At 37.1% G+C, this 21,123-nt stretch overlaps 1 protein-coding gene and 1 long non-coding RNA gene across 9 annotated transcripts in view; one reads left to right on the top strand and one right to left on the bottom strand.

The window, feature by feature from the left end:
• Window positions 1-6,647, bottom strand: part of LOC115295579 — a 52,199-nt gene extending 45,552 nt beyond the window's left edge. Inside the window, exons 1-3 of one of the 2 annotated variants that reach the window (XR_003910479.1) lie at window positions 6,387-6,647; window positions 5,566-6,006; window positions 5,141-5,242 (exon numbers count right to left, since the gene is read on the bottom strand). This is a non-coding gene — a long non-coding RNA (uncharacterized LOC115295579). The remainder of the gene's footprint in view (window positions 1-5,140; window positions 5,243-5,565; window positions 6,007-6,386) is intronic. The other variant, XR_003910478.1, reaches the window with a different exon arrangement.
• Window positions 6,355-21,123, top strand: part of BCLAF1 (BCL2 associated transcription factor 1) — a 30,064-nt gene continuing 15,295 nt past the window's right edge. For 4 of the 7 annotated variants that reach the window (XR_003910473.1, XM_029943577.1, XM_029943575.1 and 1 more), the window contains exons 1-6: window positions 6,355-6,483; window positions 13,548-13,642; window positions 15,659-15,772; window positions 16,509-17,420; window positions 18,579-19,244; window positions 19,398-19,567. Coding sequence is in view for 6 of the 7 variants with exons in the window: in XM_029943577.1 (XP_029799437.1) it covers window positions 15,669-15,772; window positions 16,509-17,420; window positions 18,579-19,244; window positions 19,398-19,567 (1,852 nt within the window). In the remaining variant the exon portion in view is untranslated. The remainder of the gene's footprint in view (window positions 6,484-13,547; window positions 13,643-15,658; window positions 15,773-16,508; window positions 17,421-18,578; window positions 19,245-19,397; window positions 19,568-21,123) is intronic. The other 3 variants (XM_029943578.1, XM_029943576.1, XM_029943580.1) reach the window with 2 other exon arrangements.

The following is a 21,123-nucleotide window of genomic DNA, read 5'->3' as shown; positions in this document are numbered from 1 at the left end:
AATAGATAAAAGAGATAGCCTGTCTTCATAAAGTTTTCTAACAAAGTTTAGTTTTTATTGTATTTCATTTCTTTGTAATTTTCACAGGGATGAAGCCTATATTATTTTTACTCTGAGATTTAGTGACTGAGCACTAAAAAACCTTTGCCTTTTTAAAAGCAGGCTCCTATCATTGCTTCAGTTTACTAGTTAGGATATTGGATGTTGAAGAGGACAAGGCTAAATAAGCATGATGAAAGCCCCTATCTAAAAACCCACAAAGACTGACCTTGCTTTCAGAAGACAGGCCACTTTTAAACAAAATGATAAGTAAACAAGTGATATTCAGCTACAAGGGAAAAATCCAGGTCTTTTGGGATCACCCCATTTTTCTCCTAAAACTACTCAACTATAGGGATAATTGATGGGGTAGTTTTCCAGGAGGTTAGAGCTGCTTGGTAATTTGGAAGACATCCATTTGGACTGCCTCCAAACATAATTTCTCACAAAATACTCCCCCAAAGTGTTTTTGACCTAATCTCAAACACATCCAGACGGATGGAATTTACAATCTCTCACTCCAATATTGCAAATTCTCAGCCAAAAAAGTAGTAGAAAGACATAGACTTTGAGTTAAACTTAACTTTGAGTTAAAAACACTGGCTTTTCAATTTGTTACCTGTTGGGTGAATTTTCTTAATCCTAAAAAATATCAGTTTCTGCATTAATACAATACAGATGCCAATACATTTGAGGATTGTTTGTGAATAATGAACAAAATTATTATCACAGTATGTGGGGCTAGTAGATATTAAATAGATATCATTTCTATTTACTTCCATTTCCACCAACCCATCCCCAATCTTTAATGCCAAGAATAATTCTATTTTGTATTCGAATTGAACCTTTTTTACTTTTCTAGAGAAACAAAGGAAAGCTAGCTACCTAGTCAGATTTCTTCAAATATTTTTAACTAACTTCCCTAGATGTAAGAGTCTTTCTCTTTTTTCCCTTCCCTCTCTCTCACCAACTCTCTTTCCTTCCCTTTTTTATTAATTTCAATAGGATGAGTTTTCTTAATTTTGTAGCTTTTTATTGTTTTTTACTTCTTAACCATTTCCAATGTATAGAATGAGTTGATTTCTGTTTATTCTATTTTAAGACAGACTTATTCACTTGTGGCTCTGTTTCCACAGTTCATGTGGTTTTTTCCCTTGGCTCCTTTCATGTGTTTCCTTCTTTAAATAGAATTTATTAAAGAATGATGAAATAATTAGAAAATTCTCTATATTTTAACTTACATGAAAAACGTGTCCTAATAAAACAAATACATAAATTGAAGTAAACTCATGGCAAATTTGTTATGAGAATATTGTATCTGTAATTGCTCTATTTATACTGACGCTAAAAATTTAACTTTATGATATAATCAAATACCATATTACATTACTTTTATAATGCATATTTTTGCACATTTTAACTACTCTGAAACTAAAATGTATGTTATAATGGATGAACAATATTAATGTGCTGGATTTTTTCTTTCTTACTGGTACTAAAATAATAGTGCATCTTATAATTGGCTTTTTAGATTTGATGAAAATGCTATAAACAATTTTTTAATAGAACAAAGTAAAATATTTTGTTTCTAAGGTAAATGATATATGCTGACAACGAGACATAATATTAGAAATAAGATAAGGCAGTTAAGGGAAGGCCTTGTCCCTTCCATGGGAAAAAAAAATTCATGCTGCATCAAAATCAGTTACAAAGTGATTATAGATGTATATTCTCATTATGAAAATTTTCACCAGTTCATTGCAAAACAAAATTTGAATGCAGTTTTCTCTATAAACAGCTAAAGGATTGGGAGTAAAACAGCTGGGTGTCTAATAATGCTTGTAGAACATCCAAAGTGAATGGACTCAAGGTAAAAGTATTTTACCAACATTCAAAATAAAATTATTATGACCCTAAATAAGATCATATTACTTATACAGAAAGCACAACCCATTTGCAAAGATGGCCAGAATTTTGCTTATGACCTGGACTTATCTCAAGACTCTTAGTAACTTTAATGCCTTGACTAAAATTTATTCCTCTCCCATACATTGCTCTTTAAATCCTTTCATTTTAATGGGGCAAGAGTCAGGCATTTCCATAAACCGAGCATGATCAAATTTTGAAGGAGCACAGAAGGTTCGGCTGTGGAACATTTATTACCTATCTTGATGAAAAACATGTTGAATTACAGACTGAAATATGGCATCACAGTTCAGCCAGTGGACTTTATCTACTTTTCAAAACTCGATCATCTTTTTGACATTAATGCAATTGTTTATTTCTGGAAAGTTGATGAGAATATGCTTTCCATGCAGGTAATTCATATGTTTACAACTGAGCCAGCCTCTCAGAGAGATTATTCAATTCTGCTTTCTCTCTCACCTCTTATTTTATTGTATCTACCCTTAGTGCCTTACTTTTCTAACCCTTTAAACATTCAACTTTTAGTTAATGTGCACCTAAATCCACCCTTGAGCTGTCTAGGTTGCAGAAGGATATCACACCAAATAGTCATCTTGGACCAGTGAATCGACAACTTCTGCCCATTTTGATACCTGTCCCCTCATGTCTTATCTTTTCTTACAGCACTAATAAATATAATGGCCTGAAACCCTCCCACAGATTTTCATTTCATATTTATCCTTGTGTAGCATACCACTGTGGCCCAGATCTTGGAACTACTTGGCCTCCTCTAAGTAATTCTGTGGTATACGCAATGAGTGGTTCAGGTAAGATCTAGACTGATAATCCTCAACCCTGTCATTGCTGAGAAAGCGCAGTAAGGCAGGAAGCAGCAGTAATATTATTACTTATCTTGTGCCTTATTCGAATATATGAAAAAGGAAATTTGAAATGAAAGAAAATATTAATACTTAAAATACACCAAGTAAAATTATATCATGCATCATTCATCTAGCAAGACCATTTAATTATTGCTTGGACACTATGAAATTTATAAGTTTGTTTCTTTATGGATAATAGAGAACTATTCAGATAAGTAAATAGGCATATATACACTTTTGCTAGAGTATATATTCTATTACCTAGAATAAGACACATGGGAAGTACCAAATTGCATAAAATAGGAACAACAATTGAGGTGAGGTTAATCTAATATTATCTCTATTTTAACTGTTTATGTGGGTGAATACTGCTATGGAAACAAGGTGGTTTTAGAGCCGGATGGACCTTTGATAAAATCTGAATTCCTTACTTAACAGCCATGTGACTTTTGGCAAGATACTCTACCTCTTCAAGCTTCAATTTCTTTGCTGTTAAAATTAGGACTACATATTGACTGTTATGCAGTTTTGCTCTAATCCAACATATGTGTTCATAAAAATCACTGTGCTATGCAAAAATCACACAATAAAAACCACAAATCTATGGAAAAACAGGATTAGGGTATGATCTTCAAAAACTTAATCAGTTACAAATTTAAAAAAAAAGGAATCTAACAAAAATGGTAGCAGAGTTGACCAAGAAATACATAAGTACTACAATTGATTTCTTATTTTATCTTAAAAATACCTTAAGTTTACTTGTGGAAGTGGGTGTCAGGAAGCTTGTGAGTTGTCAGTTATTGTGAAATGGTAGAAGGAAAGTTTCTAAAATCAAATGGAAAGCTATAACATGAGAAGCAGAAGGGTGTGACCTGAAGTAGCTGGGAGATGTCTGAGGTGCTTGTATGTTTCACTATTCCTGCCTGGCTCAGTTCAGGCAGGTACAGTTACTGTATTCACTTAGTTTTTTCTGCAGGCGAAACAGCATATGAGCATATTCTATCCTTCATCTTTTTGACCTCACACACTTAAAACACGTTCTCTCTCGGTGTGGTAGTCAGCTTTCGACATGGTCTCCAATGATCTCTACCTCCTGGTACTCACACTGTTGTGTAGTCCCCTTCCACACTGTACCAGGGGTTGGTCTTTGTGAAATACAGCAGAGAGACAGTGTGTCACTTCTGCAATTAGGTTATAATAGACTGTAGCTTCTGTCTTGGGCTCTCCCTTTCTTGGATCATTTACTCTGGGTGGATGGGGGTGAGGGTGGGGCGAAGCCAGCTACTATGTAAAGGGACACTCAGGCATCCTATGGAGAAGTCCATGTGATGAGGAACTGAGGTTTCCTGCCAACAACCCTGAATGATCTTGGAGTGAATCTGCAATCTTCAGATGACTGCAGTCTCAGCTGATAGACTGACTGCAAACTCATGAGATACCTTAAGCTATAACCATCCAGATAACTTCTCCCAGATTCCTGACCCACAGACACTGTGAAAAAATAAATGTTTTAAGCTAGTAGATGTTTGAGGTCATTTGTTATACAGCAATGGATAACCAATACACTTAATTTCACTTACTTTCTATTTCATTGGCTATTCTTTCTCAGTTTCCTTTACTGGCTCCTCCTCCTCTCTTAACAAATCTCTGAATGTTGGGATTCTTTAGGGTTCAGTCCCAGGTCATCTCATCTCTCTATATATCTTTCATTCCATGGTATCATTTTAATACTTCATCTCCAAGCCAGAACTTTCCTTTGAATTGCAACCCCCCATGTTCAACTTCATATTTTGCCTCTCTACTTGGATGTTTCACACACATTTCAAACCTAACATATTAAAAATGGAATTCCTGATCCTATATCTGAACCTATTCATTCTTCCCTTTCCTATCATTCTCTCCAATCTTCCTAATTATTATAACAGTACCAAAATCCACCTAGTTAATCAAGGCCACAACCTAGGTAACAACATTATTTACTGCCTTTCTGTAAAGTCCTAATCCAGTCCATCAGGAAGACCTGTCAATCTCATTTCTAAACTATATTTACAATTTTTCCTTTTCTTACCATGATTATCAGGACCTCACTTAAACTACTAAAACAGCATCCTAACTGACCCCCCCTCCACCCAGTGTCAATCCCTTTCTCACATAGCAGCTTAAAGATCTTTTTCAAATAGACCATGTCATACTTCTGATTAAAACCTTTCAACAACCTTCCACCCCCTGTACGTGCAAAATACCAGAGTTATATTGAGCTATTAACAGTTAGGTTCTTTCTTTTAGTATAGTTCACTCATTCAGCAAATACTTACCCAGCACCTACTAAATGCTGGGAACTTATCAGTGCACCATGCAGCCCAAAGATTACTGCTTCCACATTCAGATGGTGTTGGAGGTGGGGTGAGGGGCAGGCTCTATAGCGAGAGAAAACAGAATGTATCCGGTGAAAATGAGATATTTTTTCTAGTTGAGCTGGTAAATCGGATGAGAAAATGCCCTAAACACTGTAAAATTCATAACTAGGGCCCAACACTGGATTTAACTGGCAGAAGACTGGTTGCTAATTACAGTTAATTATCTTTAAGATAGTTTAACTCCCTAAACATCAAAGTAATAACGGTTTTAGGCCCTATGGAAGAAAGTGCAACCCAGACAAGTACTAATAGGAAATGCTATGGCTCTTACTTGAAATTCTGTCCAAATCAAAACCGATTTGCCAATTTGGAATCTGACTTACATTTTTGGCAGACAAAGCTATACTGAGCTGTTTTCTCGGACGGCACAAAAAATCGTTATGCTTCGTGCTGTGGATTATTTTTATGCCTATGCCAACGTTCTGAGGTGCCCAAGCACCATCGGGAGGAAAGAAGCACCATCCTCTGATGCAAACCAAGACAGCCTAAGAAGCTCAGAATACTGCGATGCAAACTCCTTTAGGGATAGCAGAGCTGGTCTCACGCCACTCTATAAGGTAGTTAGCTTGTGGCCATTTTTCTACTATTGAAGTGCGTTTGGCACATTTTATTTCAAAGCAAAAGCGACACTTCCAAGCGTCCGGCTAGGTGTCTAGGAAAAAGCTAGGCGCTTTGCTGGCAAAAGGAGGAGACTCGGTTTGTGAACACAGCCCTCTTGCCTTCCGGTCTTTTCTTCGGCTTGAGACGGTCTTTTTGTTTCTAGTCTGAACGGCACAGAAAAAATAACGCAAACAAGCAAAAAAGTGGGCGGGTGGAGAGGTTCAGAGTGTACCCTTAGCGAAGTAGAGACACCCGCTTATCAGACCATGTGGCCAGAAGCCTTCACCTCTTAACAATACACCACGCCCACCGTCTACCGTCAACGCAGACGAGGCGGTGGCTCAAGGCCGGAGGGCGGAGCTGCCAGATCCTCGCGCGAGATTAGCCACGCGAATTCCCAGAAAGCCTCGGGAAAAATCCTAATAGCAGCCCGGAAACCGGTACAGGGCGGAAGAGTGGGCGGGGCTAGGCCAGATATTTAGCGGCACTGAAGGCCACGCCCCATATCGGAAGTGACGGAAAGGAGCTAGCGCGTCGAAGATACCTCTATGGTTTTCCTCCCGTGCCCGAGTCGGGAAATGGCCGCTGTGTAGTTCCAACGGAGATAGATAAGTCCCGGGACCGTGTTTTCGGCGTTTCAGGTAGGCCTCATGCTGCATTCAAATCACTCAAAGGGCAGTAAATACCAAGGACGAGTGAATTATTGTTGAATCTTTTGTGGGTAGTGACGGGTTGGCGGCTACAGGAGGACCCAGGAGACGTATCGCCGTTATTTATGCGTTTCTCCATCAGATCCTCTCAGGTTTTCGAGGCACTACAGGTCGAAAAGGTGGGGGGTGGGGTGAGTGGCTCGAACGGTGCGCGCGCGCGCGCGGTTGCGAACCTGGCTCGAAACCCAGAGACCGCGCGGCCTTCCCATGCGCGTGCGCATATCTCCCTCTTCAACCCTTCCCCCATTTCCTCGGCCCGGACCCTTGCGCGCGCCCGACTGAAAGCTCGCCCGGCGCACGCGCGCTTCCTCCTTTCTCCGCCTACGGCTCCTGAGGCCGCTCGAGGTGCAGCTTGTGTTCGCTTCTTATTGGCTGGGACCGCCACCTTTCTTTCCAGGCTTTGGGGCTTTGATAAAACAACTAAGACCTGCAGCAAAGTGCATTGGGTAGGTTGACCCCTTTCTGCGCCGCCTTTAAACTCCTTTTCCCGGTTTGACGCTACCCATCGGTGTACGTCTCATTTTCTAAATTCTGTTCTGTCTTGGGAACGTGTTCAGTTGTCCCCGTCACTGACCCCGGTCTTCTCCCGCCCTCGGTGTCGCGGGACAGTTTTCTCCGGGGTTAATCTTGGATCGCTTTGGAAACCCACTCGGTTTTGAAGAGAACCTGTACGCTTGACTCTTAAAAGTTGGTGCCTGGTTACGGTTGCCCAGGCTGGGGAGCAGGCCTTAGCTGATGGGTCGTCGAGTGGCCCTGTCACACCCGGGCCCCAAAGGCAGTTCTCTAGTCGTACAGGAGAAACCACGTCCTTTCTTCGGCAAGTGATTCAGGTCTTTTGTGTCAGAAATGTTGCAACCATGGTCGGTAGACCGAGGGGGAATGGGGGGGGTGAGCTAAAGTTAAGGACTTTACCCTCATTTTAAGTCCGTAAGTTGGCTTCCTTTACTTTTAAGATTTATCTTATCAGAATTAAGCAGCAGCACTACTGGCAACTATTCTACGTCAGACTTTTTTTTTTGGTAGCATTTTAGATTGAACAACTTAAGACTAAAGTTGAAGGCAGAGGTAACCAAAACTGACGTAGAGATGTGTTCAGACACATCTGTTTGCAGCAGCGCCTTTTAATTTTTCTTTGGTATTAAAACGTAAGCCAAAGTTCCTTAATCCTTTTGTAAATTTTCATTCCAATTGGACTTTAGTTGGAATGGGGCTACTGTTTAGACTAAAGAATCTTTACATGGGAAAAACTGCTACAAGTTTATTTACATTTTTATGTGATTCTAGTCAATTGAGGACAAATAAGTTGGTGAGAAGGATTGTGTGTCTAAACTCATGTTTGAATAACCCAAAGTTGAAAGATGGCTTATAGCCATCTTGTTTTAAGGATACCAGTTTTCACTGTAACCTTGTGGTAAACCTTGGAATCCCCCTTCATTCAGCTAATTAAAATGGTGGCATAAGAGATTTTTTAGCTAGAGCTGATTGTTGTGGGAACAATAGTATTTTAGGATTTGGAGACAGATCTGTAAAACCCCCTGATCTGCTCAGATCTAGTTGAATTTAGCTGGCTGTGTTAGATTTAACTGTGTTGAGAAGTCTTGTAGAGATAAAGTCTTTTTGGTTCTACATAGAGCTTTGAGTTGGGAGTTTCCAGAAACTACATTCATATGTTTGTTTATTTTGAGAGTGTTTGAGCAGTACTCTCACTTGAACGTGGGAGGGGCAGAGAGAGAATCCTAAGCAGGTTCTATGCTGTCAGCACAGAGCCTCATGAACTTCAGGTGAAATCATGACCTGAGCCAGAATCAAGAATTGGGTGCCCCACTGACTGAGCTACCTAGGCCCACCCCAAAAAGTACATTCAAAATTATTGAACATTAGCTGAATTCTGCCTTGTAATTTACCGTGATATATTGACACAGAAGTAGATAAAGGAATCTAGAAGCCCAACATATCTCTGGATAGCAAGTGTGCATGGTTAGGTTATAATTCCAGGTTATGGATTTGTTCCTTTTCATTCACATCCGGCTTCTTAGATAGTGGTCACTCTTGTTATCTCAGGGTCTTAAGCTTTGATGTTTTATTTGACCCCAGGACTGAAAAACAAGTAGGCTATAGATGTTAAGATGGTAATAATTCTGGCCTATGTTTGCATAATATTTTGTGGACTTTTCAAACTTGATCTAATATTTTCCATTTCGGTTGGAGACCAAGAAGGTAGAAAAGTTACTTAATGCCACATGAACCAGGGAGTGGCACTGCTTGGTCTAGAGTGCAGGTATTTTTCTCATTTCCATGCTTTTTTTCTTTTCCTTCCTTCGAAGCAGGATGATGAAAAGCTGGACAAAGAACTAAAACTTGTGACTAAACCTTTCATTTTTCAAAAGATTTTTTTTATTCTTTATTTTTTTTATTGTTTCTTTTTGAGGTTCGGGGGGCAGAAGAGGGACAGAGAGAGGGAGACACAGAATCCAAAGCAGGCTCCAGGCTCTGAGCTGTCCGCACAGAGCCCGATGTGAGGCTTCAACCCACGAACTGGGAGATCATGATGTGAGCTGAAGTCGGATGCTTCACACACTGAGCCACCCAGGCGCCCCTCAGAAGCTTTTAATTATGGAAATTTTCAAGTACAAAAGTAGAGAAAATAGTGAACTCTGGTGTTCTCATTATTTAGGTTTACCAATTTTAATATTATTTAACCTTTTTTTGGAGTATTTTAAGGCAAAATTCCAGTCATTTTCTTATGCATGTATAATGCTGATTAATGCTATATCAAAAATATTATTCTTACAAGAATCATTTGAAGTAAAATTAGTGGATAAACTGCAGGAAAAACTGTCACGAATCAAGTTTAACAATAATGATAGCTACCATTTGAGTACATACTATTTGCCAAAGGTTAAGCAGTTTATATTTATTCAGTTCATGTAACATTCAACTTTCGAGTTAGTACCATTCTTAGTCTTATTTTATGCTTGTGGAAATTGAAGTTGAAGGAGATTAAGGTAACTTGTCCAGTGTCAGGCATCTAGTTAATGGTCAAGTCAGAATTTTGAACCTAATCTATTGGAATAATAATTTTAGGATTTTTTTTAGGGTTATTAAAGATGTGAGTAGCAATAATTCGTATCACAATCTGGAAGCCAAACTCCCAGAATCTGCTAAAATGAAGACTTGGCTCAAATATGCTTGATTGGGTAATCTCATTAGATTACCCCATGGGGGGGGGGCTTAAGTTTGAGTATTTTGTTGAACTCCATTGTCTGCTCTTTTCATTACTTGTGTTCTAGCTGATCGTTATTATTGCATGAAATGTAGACTTTGTTAAGGTATTTAAGAACTTTAAACATAAAGCCCGACTTACTCTCTTACATTCCTCACTGGTTGGTGAATCAGTTGGAAGAATGCATATAAAGCAGTTTATTCCCTATCTCTTTTTACATCTTTTTATGATCTGTTAGTAAGTGATCTTGGTTGTAATAAAGGGAAGATTGATTTGGCATTTTGAATTCTATATATAGGTTATGGCCACATCAAGCACCTGTCAGGATATTGGAGAGAGCATAGGAGTTGGAATCAGGAGGTCCAGGTTAAATTTTGGATTACCATTTGTCTGTGATTATGGGCATCCTAAAATGGCAAACTAATCTCTTGTTTTCTCTCCCAAACTTGCACATCACCCAGATTCTTCAGCCCAAAACAGAATTTAGGGATGTGGTTGATTTTTCCTTTCTCCCCCTTATTCTTTCTGCTCCACACCTATTAACAAGTACTGTTGACTGCACTTCCTAACCAAATTCTGGATTTACCTCTTTTTTTCTAACTTCATTGCTCCTACCTTTTTCAGGTAACCAATCATAGAGTATTTCTGCCTTCTACTTTATCTCCTTGATCTCTCCATGTTGTTTATGCTATTCACAGAAACCATCTTAAAACGTGAATCTGTTGCTGTGACTTATTGCAGGGCCTTTCCAGTGTTGTTAGATTTTTACTCTGGCCTTCTTACTAGATGGTCCTGGTCCTTGAAGGACCTGGTCCTTTCCTACCTTTTTCCATTTTATCTCCCACCCTTTTCTCAGAATGTCTCAATTTAGTGTTCTTTCTGTTCTGAATTTGCCAAGTTTGTGTCTTCTGCCTAGAATGCTATTTTTCCTGTGGAACCTTGAAATGTCTCTTGTATTTAGCTTTAATGTCAGGGCCCAAGAACCCGTCTTTGTAGTTGTCCCCTCCACCTCTTAATACATCATCTTGTGGGGGGAGGGTTTCCTCTCCCTTCTCCCTCCCTTGAACATAAGCTCCAAGAGAATTGGAAACTTAATGTTTCACTTAAAGTACAGTATTTCCAGTGCTGGAATAAAAGTACCTGGCATGTAATAGGCACCTCGTAAATTCAGATGGATTCTGAAAATTTAGAGTTCTCTTAATTTGAGAGATGGGGCTATGAGATTATGAGCATTAAGTGAGATGATTTTAATGATTTATTTAAGGTCACCTAGCGTAATTCTTAGCACATGGTTGGTACTTAGATATATTTTGCTATGATTAGTTTTGGGAGAGCAGGCACCTCTGCCATAGTCACGTTTCCCATAAAACCTAGCATAGTGTTTTGTATATAGAGTTTCATTAAAAAAGAATAAGTTGAGCTGATTATAGTTTTTGTACTGAGTATATTAAATATTAATGTTATTAAATGTTAAATATATCTTTAAGTATTATATATTAAGTAGTATTAAATACATTATGCGTTATGCTTCACATATGATCTTTTGAGTTCTTGATATGGGTACTTGAATATATTTATAGATTGTGAACAAGAATATATATCTACTAGTAAAACAGCCTTCAGCCTCTCCTCTTTTTGTTAATTTCTAGTGTGTATTTTCCTGAGATTTCAAAAAAATCATGACTTGGAGTAAAGGGATTTGGTAGTTGACTTTTTCTTCAAATAGGCACAAATTAAAATTAGCCTTTTAGAAATGTTTAGGGAAAGTGTTAATTAAAATGAGCTTTGTATCACTTACAGTAGTGAATCAGTAGTGTTGGACTTCTAGGTCCAGAATAAAATATCATAAACAATACATCAGTTTAGAAGATTAGCGTTTTTCTTTGCCTTCTTGGGGGATTTGATATTTTTTCTTTTAGAATTTTTTTTTAATGTTTTATTTATTTTTGAGACAGAGAGAGACAGAGCATGAGCGGGGAGGGGAAGAGAGAGAGGGAGACACAGAACCAGAAGCAGGCTCCAGGCTCTGAGCTATCAGCACAGAGCCCGACGTGGTTCTCGAACCCACAAAATGAGATCATGACCTGAGCTGAAGTCAGAGGCTTAACCGACTGAGCCACCCAGGCACCCCAGGGGGATTTGATTATTTTTAAAACTAAACATGCATGCACTTTAGAAATCCTTTTGTTTTTGTATCTGTGGACTTTTGTTTTTATTGTATTTTATTTTAGTATGTTTCCCTTAATTACGAAGTTCCTGTTTTTTCTGGATTGAACCTCACATCTCTTTAATTTCCCCAAATGTAGGGCAATGGGTATTTAGAGGTTAATATCCTTATATATTTTTTTGGTTTATATATTTTGAGAGAGATGGAAAGGGAGTGGTGGAGAGAGAGAATCCCACCAGGTTCTGCAGTGGCACTGCAGAGCCTGACCCGGGGCTCAAACCCACAAACCTCACCAGCTTTGAGGTCATGACCTGACCTGAAACCTAGCCCAGTGCTTAACCAATTGAGCCACCCAGGCACCTTAGGGGACAGCATTGTTGATTGACCAGTTTAAGCTTATCATTTTTCCTTTGTATTTCTACTTCATTGCATTTCTTTTATTGGATCTTTGATAAGATTCACAGATTTTCATATTTATGTGTATTTTTTTCATTAAAAGTGGTTTCTGAATTTCTTGATTTTAGGCATGTATTAATCTTGTATTCTTTAGTTTCTGCTCCTCTCTCTCTCTCTCTCTTTTTTTTTTTAGTGTCCTGTGCACGTAATTGATAATCACTGAATGGTATTTACGAAGCTAACCTTTTCAATATTGATAATTGCTTAATATTTTGTGCAAAACTTAAATTTATTTGTGTAGTAATAGTAAATTAGTTTAGGGAGAGTATTGGCTTTCATTAGACAGATATTTGTTTCATTTACAAGCTGTTCTTTTAGTGAAATATCTGTATATGTATTAAAATGCTTTTAGGGGGCGCCTGGTGGCTCAGTAGGTTAAGCATCCGGCTTTGGCTCAGGTCATGATCTCACAGTTTGTGGGTTAGAGCCCCGGGTCTGGCTGTGTGCTGACAGCTAGCTCAGAGCCTGGAGCTTGCTTTGGATTCTGTCTCCCCCCCCCCCCACTCTCTGACCCTCCCCTGCTTATGCTGTCTCTCTCTCTCAAAAATAAATTTAAAAAAACCATTAAAATAAAATGCTTTTAGGTACAGAGCTAGAATTACTGTGATAGGTGTTCATATGAATGTTAGAAACTATCTTTCGATGAAACTAAATTGTAGAAAGGTAATGGCCAAAAGAGAATAAAGATTAAGATAAGTAGCAAACATTAAAAATAAACTCATACTTTAGGTAAGTTATAATTAGAGCATTATGAATGCTAACAACCAATAGGTGACATGTTTTGCTACTCCAAGAATACCATATTCGGCATTGTATTTGCCATTTTGACATTTTCTGATAGGATAGTAACTTAGCTTCTGTTTTCTAAAGCCCAAATTGCTATAATTAGAATTCAGGTATTTAAATTAAAAAGTAAAACTGCTGTCAGTTTCATGGTGTACTTCTGCATTCCAGTTAAAACAAACAAAAAAATTCTTAAGCCTCTTAAGCTTTTATGGTTAAAAGTGTATTTCCTAAATAAGTTTCCCTTTCCCTAAAATCATTAATACCTTTATTGAGAATTTATTTCAGTGCCTAATAGTCATGTTGTGAATGGTAGTATTTTAATTTGCCATAATCAAACTCTGTGTTTTTTTAAATCTTTGCTAGGAATTTGAATTCAGAGTTTAATTTCTCAGAACATTTTCTTCAAGAAGAATTTTAACAACATCTCAAAGACTTCATTTGACTGCTTAAAACCCAAGGTAAGTAACTTTTGTTTTTCTAGTTTGCAGTTTTAATTTGAGAAAATGTGACTACCTGATTCATAATTTTGTTTTGAGTGATTAAAAGTGATGTAGTCTGAAGCTTTTGTGGTTTTTGTTTTGTTTTTTTTTTTTGTTTGTTTTGGTGGCATGTATGAAGTAAGCCAGAATTTAAAAACTTGAGAAAGATTATCTTCTGTCACTGTGTTGTATGTCTGCTTCCACTTTTATAAACACATTGGACTTAAAGACTTGGAACACATAGCTGTTTAAAAATAAAACAAAAATAACTCTTCTTTCCTTATGCATGTAAGAAGAATTCTATAACTTCTCTTTTTAACACTTTTGCAGTGGTGTTAAGTTACTTAAAGTTGGTTGTATTATCTGTATCAACTCATTTAGTGCTCAGTATGACTCTGAGGAAGGTACTATTTTTTTTTATGTCTTATTTATGAGAAGATACAAGTGATGTTTGTCTATTTGAGGATAGTTATGTTTTATTTTGAGATATTTATCTGAAACCCTGTATTTGTCTTTTTTTTTTTTTTAATGTTTAGTTTTGAGAGAGAGCACACGAGAGTCGGGGGGGGGGTGCAGAGAGAGTCGGGGACAGAGGAGGACCCGAAGTGGCCTTCGTACTGACAGCAGTGAACCCGACGTAGGGCTCAATCTCACAGACCGGGAGATCATGACTTAACCAACTGAGCCACCTAGGTGCCCTGTCATATGTGTTTTGATGAACTATATGCAGACGTTATGGTAGCTTCTTCTGTAATTCAATTCAGCGTTAGTACTTGTAAATACTATTTCGTGATACTGAGCAAAGCCTAGGTAGGTAAAGTAAATGCCCTCAAAAATATTTGGTAATAAAAGAATTGGAAGTTGTTAGAAGTTTAGTGAGTCAATTTTTATGGAAACAATTATTTTGGTAATAAGTTAGTTGAAATTTGGGAAGCACATATAAAGTGAGAGGTACATGTATGTTTAATTTTGTGAGAGTAGATTTTCTAAATCATGTAGTCCTTTACTGATTTATGTAATCAGTGAGGTCTGATTATTGCATTAGATAGTAAGTATAATGTGTTTAGAAAAGTTAGAATACTGGTGCCCAACTTCTCTGTTTCTTGTAGTTCCAATCTTTTTTTTGCAGCAGTCTTTCTAGCCCATTGACTACTTACCGGAAAGCTGCAGGGTGAACTAGCATTGTCACATAAGTCCATTTTTATTATGTAGTCCTGCAGTATTGTATACATGGAGTGGTTAATGTAGTCCTATTTTAAGGCCATAAAGCACTTAGGATGACTGTCTGCTATGTTTTTTTTTTCTTTTTTTAGTGTTTGTTTATTTTTTGAGAGAGAGAGAGAAAGTGTGAGCAGGAGAGGTACACAGAGAGAGGGAGACACGGAATCTGAAGCGGGCTCCAGGCTCTGAGCTGTCAGAACAGAGCCTGATGCGGGCTTGAACCCACAAGCCTCAAGATCATGACCTGAGCCAAAGTCACCTGCCTAACCAACTGAGTCACACAGGCACCTTGTTTTTTTTTTGTTTTTTTAGTATTATGCTCCTTGTGATTTCTTTGTTTCAAGTTCCTATCTATAATACTCTAAATATTTATTTTTTTTACAGGAGAGGTAGGCATTTGTATTGGTCATGGAATAACGTCTAACATGCTTTCTGGCTGCAGTCTGATACTGCTTTCTGGCTTCTGCAGCTGCTTCCTTTTTGAATTGAGGCACGTAGGTGGGGCAGTCCATAGAAATCTTCTGTTGTGTCTACAGTATATAGTACCTGTCATACAGGTGAAGATATAGTTATAGTCAGGGATAATTGTCTCTGTATTCATTTGAAAATGATGAGTAAGAAAGATCCTTAGAGAAACTTATGCCTTGTGAAATTCAATTTGTCTTTGAAAATAAGTTAAATAATATGAAACTTCTTCAGTTGAATGTGTTTTTTTGTTGTGTTGTTGTTGTTGTTGTTGTTGTTGTTTTACTGTTTTGCTCTCTCATTGACTAGGAGAAAAGAAATGGGTCGCTCCAATTCGAGATCACATTCTTCGAGATCAAAGTCTAGATCACAGTCTAGTTCTCGATCAAGATCAAGATCACATTCTAGAAAGAAGAGATACAGGTGAATTCTTATGTTTTTAATTCTTTTAATAATAATAGTATTAGTTACTATTCATGGAGTGCTTGCTATGTTTAGACACAATGCTAAAGTCATTAATAGATTCTTGAAGAGCTCTGTGAAATGAATCCATTTACCTTCTAGAGTTGGGGATATTGAAAATTGTTCCGGTTGCAAACTACTAAGTGGCAGAGCTTAGGTTTGATTTCAGTTATTCTGACTTCAGAACTCAGATTCCTATACCGTGCATGTGTGGTGGGTTTCTTTGAATTTATGTTGAGATAAATTGAATAATGAAAGAACTTATTTAACAGTAAATCATCTTTGCATATTATTTCATAGTTTCTCATTATTTCTGACTCTGCTCAATATTATGTATGCATTTGGCCAGTAGCATTTTATTGATGAATATTCTTCCATGCCATTAAATATTCCTTTACTACTTTAAATACCTGAATAACTTTTCTGTAATTTGTTAGTATGTCCTGTTATTAGGTATATCCATTTTTTTCCATTTTTCATGCCTTCATTCCTAAGGCCTTTACTTTAGTCTCTCAATATTTACCTTAGAAGTGAGACTTTGTTCATTGAAAACCATAAACTTTACTTTTGTGTAAATGAGTTTTTTTAATGTACATTTTTGGTTTGGACTATTTACATACTATATCAACTAGCAGTTTTTAGAACGGTGGAATGGAATAGTTTGTTTTTCTTGCATTGATATTTATTTCATTTTTAGTTCTAGGTCTCGTTCCAGGACATATTCAAGATCTCGTAGTAGAGATCGTATTTATTCTAGAGATTATCGTCGAGATTACAGAAATAATAGAGGAATGAGACGGCCTTATGGGTACAGAGGAAGGGGCAGAGGGTATTACCAAGGAGGAGGAGGTAGATACCATCGAGGTGGTTATAGGCCCGTCTGGAATAGAAGACACTCCAGGAGTCCTAGACGAGGCCGTTCACGTTCCAGGAGTCCAAAACGAAGATCCGTTTCTTCTCAAAGATCCCGAAGCAGATCTCGCCGGTCATATAGGTCATCTAGGTCTCCAAGATCATCCTCTTCTCGGTCTTCATCCCCATATAGCAAATCTCCTGTCTCTAAAAGACGAGGGTCTCAGGAAAAACAAACCAAAAAAGCTGAAGGGGAGCCCCAAGAAGAGAGTCCTTTGAAAAGTAAATCACAGGAGGAACCGAAAGATACATTTGAACATGATCCATCTGAATCTATTGATGAGTTTAACAAATCGTCAGCCACATCTGGTGATATTTGGCCTGGCCTTTCAGCTTATGATAATAGTCCCAGATCTCCTCATAGTCCTTCACCGATTGCTACACCACCTAGTCAGAGTTCATCTTGCTCTGATGCCCCCATGCTCAGTACAGTCCATTCTGCAAAAAACACCCCCTCTCAGCATTCACATTCCATTCAGCATAGTCCTGAAAGGTCTGGGTCTGGTTCTGTTGGAAACGGCTCTAGTCGGTACAGTCCTTCTCAGAATAGTCCAATTCATCATATCCCTTCACGAAGAAGCCCTGCAAAGACAATCACACCACAGAATGCTCCAAGAGATGAGGCTAGGGGACGTTCTTCATTTTATCCTGATGGTGGAGAGCAGGAAACTGCAAAGACAGGAAAATTCTTAAAAAGGTAAGCACTAAAGTCTTGAGATTATAATGTTAATCGTTGTATTCTTCGGATTCTGTTTGAGTATATAAGACTTAAAATCACATTGTGATGTGTATTTAGCTATTTTTACTTCTAACTTCTTTATATAATTCCAAGTGGTGTTTACTATATCTGATGATTAACTTTGGAAAGTGTTTTAATAGAAGCTAATTTAAGTTTCTTTTCCATTTTCAGTCGATCTAGGATTAATGTAAACAAGAGCTGAGGTAGCAGAAAGCATAACTAATGGTTAACATGTAAAACCTTAATTTTATGTTAGAACATTGAAAGCTGATTTTGTTTTCACTATTATAATGTGACCTATGTAAATAATACAGTTGTAATATGTGCTCTTATTTTTGTGGTATTCTACATGTAACTGCCAATTCTTAATAAATCTGACTCTAGAAGAGCTAATTATTTCTTGCTCTGGTAATCTTTGAAATACATTTTGTTTAAATTCTGATTTCAAGCTTTGCTGAAGAGTTGCTAAAAAAACTTTGAAAATTGGTTGTTAATGTAGTTTGAAAAAATAGAACAGGCATGCTATTTATGGCATATTGCTGTATAAACTAGGTTAAAATTTCTTACTGAACTAATACAGTTTCTACTTAGTATCGCCAGAAATGATTTTCTGCAGCATAGTAGATGTGAAATATTTTGTGATTCACTTAGAGAATTAAATGCTGTTAACTGTTTGCTTTCATAAATTCATTTCTTTTAGTAGATAAGTGTAATAGTCTGAAATTTTGAGTATGATTATGTGTAGAGTTCTGATAAGTACATCGTCTATTAGTGGTTCTTAGCCTCAAAAATTAAACTGTGTTGCATGTTATGGAATTTCTGGAATTACATTTTTTCATGCAGAATTGTGGACTATGACTAGAACAGGTTGAGAATGGCTTTACTTTTTTAAACTTCGGAGTTCTAATGTATATTTGAAAACTTAGTATGTAAGTGCTATATATGGCTGCTTTTAATGGTTTTTAAAAGTAGAATTATGAAAAAAGCGCTTTTCGGTGGGTTCTTTTTCCCCCTCTTATTACTGGTCCTGTGGTATTGGGCAACACATAGAAGTATGCAAGTGATCCACAGTGAATGCAATCCAGAGTTACCATCCTCTTCTCTGCTTATTCACAGGTTCACAGATGAAGAGTCTAGAGTATTCCTGCTTGATAGGGGTAATACCAGGGATAAAGAGGCTCCAAAGGAGAAAGGATCAGAGAAAGGGAGGGCAGAGGGAGAATGGGAAGATCAGGAAGCTCTAGATTACTTTAGTGATAAAGAGTCTGGAAAACAAAAGTTTAATGATTCCGAAGGGGATGACACAGAGGAGACCGAGGACTATAGACAGTTCAGGAAGTCGGTCCTTGCAGATCAGGGTAAAAATTTTGCTACTACATCTCACCGGAATACTGAGGAGGAAGGACCCAAGTACAAGTCCAAAGTTTCACTGAAAGGCAGTAGAGAAAGTGATGGATTTAGAGAAGAAAAAAACTATAAACTTAAAGAGACTGGCTACCTAGTAGAAAGGCCTAGCACTGCAAAAGATAAGCACAAGGAAGACGACAAAAATTCTGAGAGAATAACAGTAAAGAAAGACACTCAGTCACCTGAGCAGGTAAAGTCTGAAAAGCTCAAAGACCTCTTTGATTACAGTCCCCCTCTACACAAGAATCTGGATGCACGAGAAAAATCTACCTTCAGAGAGGAGAGCCCACTTAGGATCAAAATGATAGCCAGTGATTCTCATCGACCTGAAGTCAAACTCAAAATGGCACCTGTTCCACTTGATGATTCTAACAGGTAATTCCACATTGATACCCAGGAAGTAACTTGTGGTTGCTTAGTTAATATTCTAGTTAATTATCTTATTTTCTGAACATACTCCCATTTTCGTATTCAAACCAATGGTATATTTTGTTTGTTATGTGTGTGTTTGTTACCGATATGCTCCAGACCTGCTTCCTTGACTAAAGACAGGCTACTTGCTAGTACACTTGTCCATTCTGTCAAGAAAGAACAAGAATTCCGATCCATCTTTGACCACATTAAGTTGCCCCAGGCCAGCAAAAGCACTTCAGAGTCATTTATTCAACACATTGTGTCCTTGGTTCATCATGTTAAAGGTACGTCTAGTATTGTGAATTAAGTATTTCTTGCAAATTAAAGTAAATGAGGCTTTTAATAATTAATGTGCTCTAGGGCTAGCAAGTAATATATAGACATATAGACAACATGAGAAATTTGGAAAAATAGTTTCATGAAAGAGCTATCGGTCTTGCTAGCATTCAGACCCATAGAGATACTTAATAAAGAGTGATTGAAACACTAGAGTCAAAAAGCACTCTCTAAAAATCTGTATTGTGACAAAACTGATACAAATGTATTTAATGCAAAATCTTTTGAAATATGTCATACTAAATTGAAAGGGTAGAATGCTTAGAGATGATTTATCATTGCGTGCATATGACTTAAACAATAATCTCTTGCATAGATTTATAAACAAGCAAGGCCATATGGAGACTATTACTAAAAGTATCTTTTCATCTTTTAAAGAATCGCAAAACCAGTGGAAAAGCAGTATTGATTTTCTATCTATATGTTTGTGTTGCTTAATTTGTTGTAATACAGCTTTTTCTGAATGACAAATAAACCAGAAAAAAATGTATTGAAGTTTTAAAGGGGGAAAAAGTTCAAATGATTTAGAAATATGTTAGATGAATAGTGATTACATGAATAGTGGATGATAATGACCTTTCTTTAAGTCCTAAACATGATACGCGTGTTCATTTCAGCTAAAGTAATGATGCTCAATTTTTACTAGTATGTAATTCTAGTTTCAAAGTTACTAATAATTTTCAAACGTTTTAGGTTATGACTTTTTGGGCAATTAGGTTGTTTTGTTTTTGTTATTTCTTTTTATGTTTAAAAGGCAGCTTACTATGAAATACGTTCGTACCCAGGAAGCTCCATGGTTCTTGGTCTTAAAAGCCATTTTTAAAAAAAAGTTTGTCTTTTTATGAGAATAACTCATTGTAATAGCTGAAACTTGTCATTAGCAAATTCTTTATGCAGTTGTTGTTTCAAAACAGTGAATAGTTCATTTCTTTTTGACTGTAATTAAACATGGTAACAAAAAAGTTTTGTTATTTGGCTGTAACTAGGCTTGTGAACTGGTTTATGACCATATTATTGTGGTACACAAAATATGAAACATTAACATTTTTTCTTTTTTTACCTTTTTTTGACCTGTCTCCACATTTTACAGTTTATTGCTGAATTTTGAGATCAGGTTTTGATAAAATTTTTTCTTTTTCATTTTCTTTTTCTTTTTTTTCTTTTTTCTTTTTTCTTTTTAAAGAACTGTAGTTATGTTTCATTATTGGTATTGTGCAACCGATCTGAACAGCTCTTTCTTAATTTAGAGCTGAAAATGCCCAGTGATGTTTTCTTTTTCATTGTAACTAGGTCCTGGAATATGTTTTGAAATGGCAAAATCCATGTTTCAAAGTAAAATAGCTGTTGAAAGATACAGGCAAAGTTGAATCTTCTGTCTTCCTGGCAAAAATGGCATAAAAACTGAGTTGCTAGCTCAAATTCCTGGGTTTCATGGAATTATGATTGAGGCACTACCCTTGTAGTGGCCGTTTCAAGTTTTAATGATTGGTTATGAGACATGTGC

Source organism: Suricata suricatta, chromosome 7 (genome assembly GCF_006229205.1).
Source record: "Suricata suricatta isolate VVHF042 chromosome 7, meerkat_22Aug2017_6uvM2_HiC, whole genome shotgun sequence".
Classification (NCBI taxonomy): Eukaryota; Metazoa; Chordata; class Mammalia; order Carnivora; family Herpestidae; genus Suricata; species Suricata suricatta.
Note: the sequence above shows the minus strand (reverse complement) of the source record. Positions and strands in the feature narration are given on the sequence as shown.